At 44.9% G+C, this 2,659-nt stretch overlaps 1 protein-coding gene across 1 annotated transcript in view; it reads left to right on the forward strand.

The window, feature by feature from the left end:
• Window positions 1-38: 38 nt before the first annotated feature.
• CASZ1 (castor zinc finger 1) overlaps window positions 39-2,659 on the forward strand; it is a gene marked incomplete at its 5' end in the record, with an annotated part of 29,685 nt that continues 27,064 nt past the window's right edge. The window contains 2 exons of the mRNA XM_010145422.1: window positions 39-185; window positions 2,244-2,408. Of these exons, the coding sequence (XP_010143724.1) occupies window positions 39-185; window positions 2,244-2,408 (312 nt within the window). The remainder of the gene's footprint in view (window positions 186-2,243; window positions 2,409-2,659) is intronic.

The raw sequence follows: 2,659 nt of genomic DNA on the forward strand, positions 1-2,659 counted from the left end.
CAGGAATGCGACTTTTCTTGTACCTTGCTTGTTCTCAGGCCACTGTTTTATTCTCTCTCTTTTTCTTTCTTCCATCCTACTCTCATGTTTGCAGGTTCTCTGGCAGTCAGCACTGTGGACACATACACTGTGCGTACCAGTATAGAGAACATTACCACTGCCTTGACCCTGAGTGCAACTATCAGGTAAAAGAATGGTAAAAGGTTAATCAGCACGGCTACTCGAGTGTAAAGGGGTACAACCTAGGGGAGGTGTGTCTCCTCCTGTGCTTTTCTCATGCCTCTGCACCTTTTTGCTCTGAAGGAGGGCAAGTTATGTTTTTAACTTACAGCAACCCTATTTTGTTACCATTTTACCCAATCAAACACCATTTAACCAAACCCAGCGTGCCATAACGAAGAGCAGAATATAGATCAGCTCAAGTCAGTGGGAACTACTCCAGATTTACATCAGTGAAACCGAGAGAATAAATTCTGCTGTGTTAGAAATTGTGCCTGAAACTGGGGAATGCTGATCTGTTAGTCTGTCTCTTCCCCTCCTGCTGCCCGAGTGACATTGTAGCAGCAGTATCTGCGACAAAACACCCAGTAAGACCAGCAGCAGTCCGGGATTTGTGGCGAAAGCGTGGGGGCAGGAGCATGTGCGGTGCTGTAATGACTGGGAGAGTTGCCAGGGCAGCAACGTCAAGCCAGCCGAGTCATGTGCTGTGTTTGTTTACCCTTCTCCCGGGTCTGGGAGTTTGACACTGCCATTTCTGTGGTCAGGCTGCATTTGTGTAAGTGGGAATCCCGGAGTTCGCCTCTACTGTGCATCAGACACAACTTCAGCCCTGTCCCAGGAGACCTTTGGGTCTCAAAGGAGTGAGTCTGACCGTACCATAGGAAGTTGATCTGGATCTGCTGAGCTTGACTGTGGGTTTCTATTGATCAAAGAAGAGTTTGTCTCTGGGATGCATGTAGTGGTCCTCCTAGCCCAGCACTTGGTAGTGGAGATTTGTGTCCCAGCTGTGACCAGAAAGAGAGAAACACAAAGGATGGAAAGACAGAAAAAACTATTATTATGATTGGCCTCATGACTATTTCCTAAGGAGTCTGGAAGCTGCTTGCAAAGGAGCTGTCTGGTCTCGCAGGGAATAAGGATTTAGGCTGCTTTTTAAAATGCAAATTATTTTATGGCTGAGATATATTTTAGAATAAGTAACGCTCTGTAATAAGTGGGCACAAATTAACAATGATTGGCAATAGCAATCCTGTATGTACGCCCTGGGAAATCATACCTCCAGCCTCCAAGGGATTCCTGTTGAAATCTATATCTATATATTCCCATGCCAATACCAATGAGATTGATCAGGATTGATATTACAGGAGGAAAGCGTGGAAGTGATAATCATTTGTTTCCTATGAGGGAGACTAGAAAAGTTGTTAAACATTAGAATACAGGCCTTTTCAATTACTCCTCAAAATAAATGGATATTGATTTCTCTTAAAAAAAAATCAGATTTACTTTCCCACCTTCACTGTTAAATATTGATGTCTGTGGGAAATAGAAATGAAAAGCTTCATTTTAAAGGCACTTAGCCTGCTCTGACAGTGGGGTACCCTCCTTCATTTCTTCAAGCAGGTAGAGGATGAAAAGGATATTCTGGTCATACAGATTTAGCTCTGTGCTCTACAACTATATTTTTCTGTAAATGAAGGAAATTTTTGTGTCCCTGCTTCCCTAATAAAGCCATTCGACCTTGTAGGAGAGGCAGAAGACTTACAGTGGGAAGATACTATAAAAAAGCAGAGGGTTTTTTCCCAATTTCTAGTCTGTCGTGAATGTGGCAGCCAGTGCCTTGCTCACCACTGCAGTGAGTGATGTGGAAGCTTGGATTACCCTCTTGTAGGCAGTTTAGTTCACTGGTTTGCTTTCTAACTATAGCAGCTCTTGAGATAGTAGCAGCTAAAATTATGTTAGAAGAATCGCAGTCTTAAAGCCGCAGGGAGTGTATTCTGGACATCACCCCAGTGTCATGCTTACGCTACAAGTTTTCATGTGTATCCACCTCCCCTTTATCATGAAGATACACGCATGCAATGTCCCTTCAATCTGATGCTCTTTGGGTGATTACTGCTGAGCTTTAAACTCCCGGTACCATAAGTTTATTAACAACAACAACAAAAAACCCCACCCTGCTCCCAGGATTATTCACCCACTCCCATCACATGTGTCTCACTGTCTGTCTGTCTCTTTCTCTCCAGAGATTCACTAGTAAACAGGATGTGATTCGGCATTACAACATGCACAAGAAACGTGATAACTCCCTCCAGCACGGCTTCATGCGCTTCAGCCCCTTGGATGACTGTAGCGTGTACTATCACGGCTGCCACCTGAATGGGAAAAGCACACACTACCACTGCATGCAGGTAACCGCTGGGCTGGGACTCGGTGATCGCACATGAGGCAAACAAAGAGCCATTGTTTGAGCAGTGTCCTTTTTGGGGTGTGCTGAAAGGATTCTTGAGTTCAGGCAAACCCGCACTTCCCTGTTAGAGAGTAAAAGGCTGTCCTGAGACAAAGGGGTGACACTCATTGCCCGTCTTGCTCACTTCTGATTCAGGCACCTCTTTGAAGAGTCTGTTCCCTGTCCTCACTGCACTTGCCCTGCCAGGTGTAG

The sequence above is a fragment of the Buceros rhinoceros genome, unplaced genomic scaffold (assembly GCF_000710305.1).
Source record: "Buceros rhinoceros silvestris isolate BGI_N320 unplaced genomic scaffold, ASM71030v1 scaffold17631, whole genome shotgun sequence".
Classification (NCBI taxonomy): Eukaryota; Metazoa; Chordata; class Aves; order Bucerotiformes; family Bucerotidae; genus Buceros; species Buceros rhinoceros.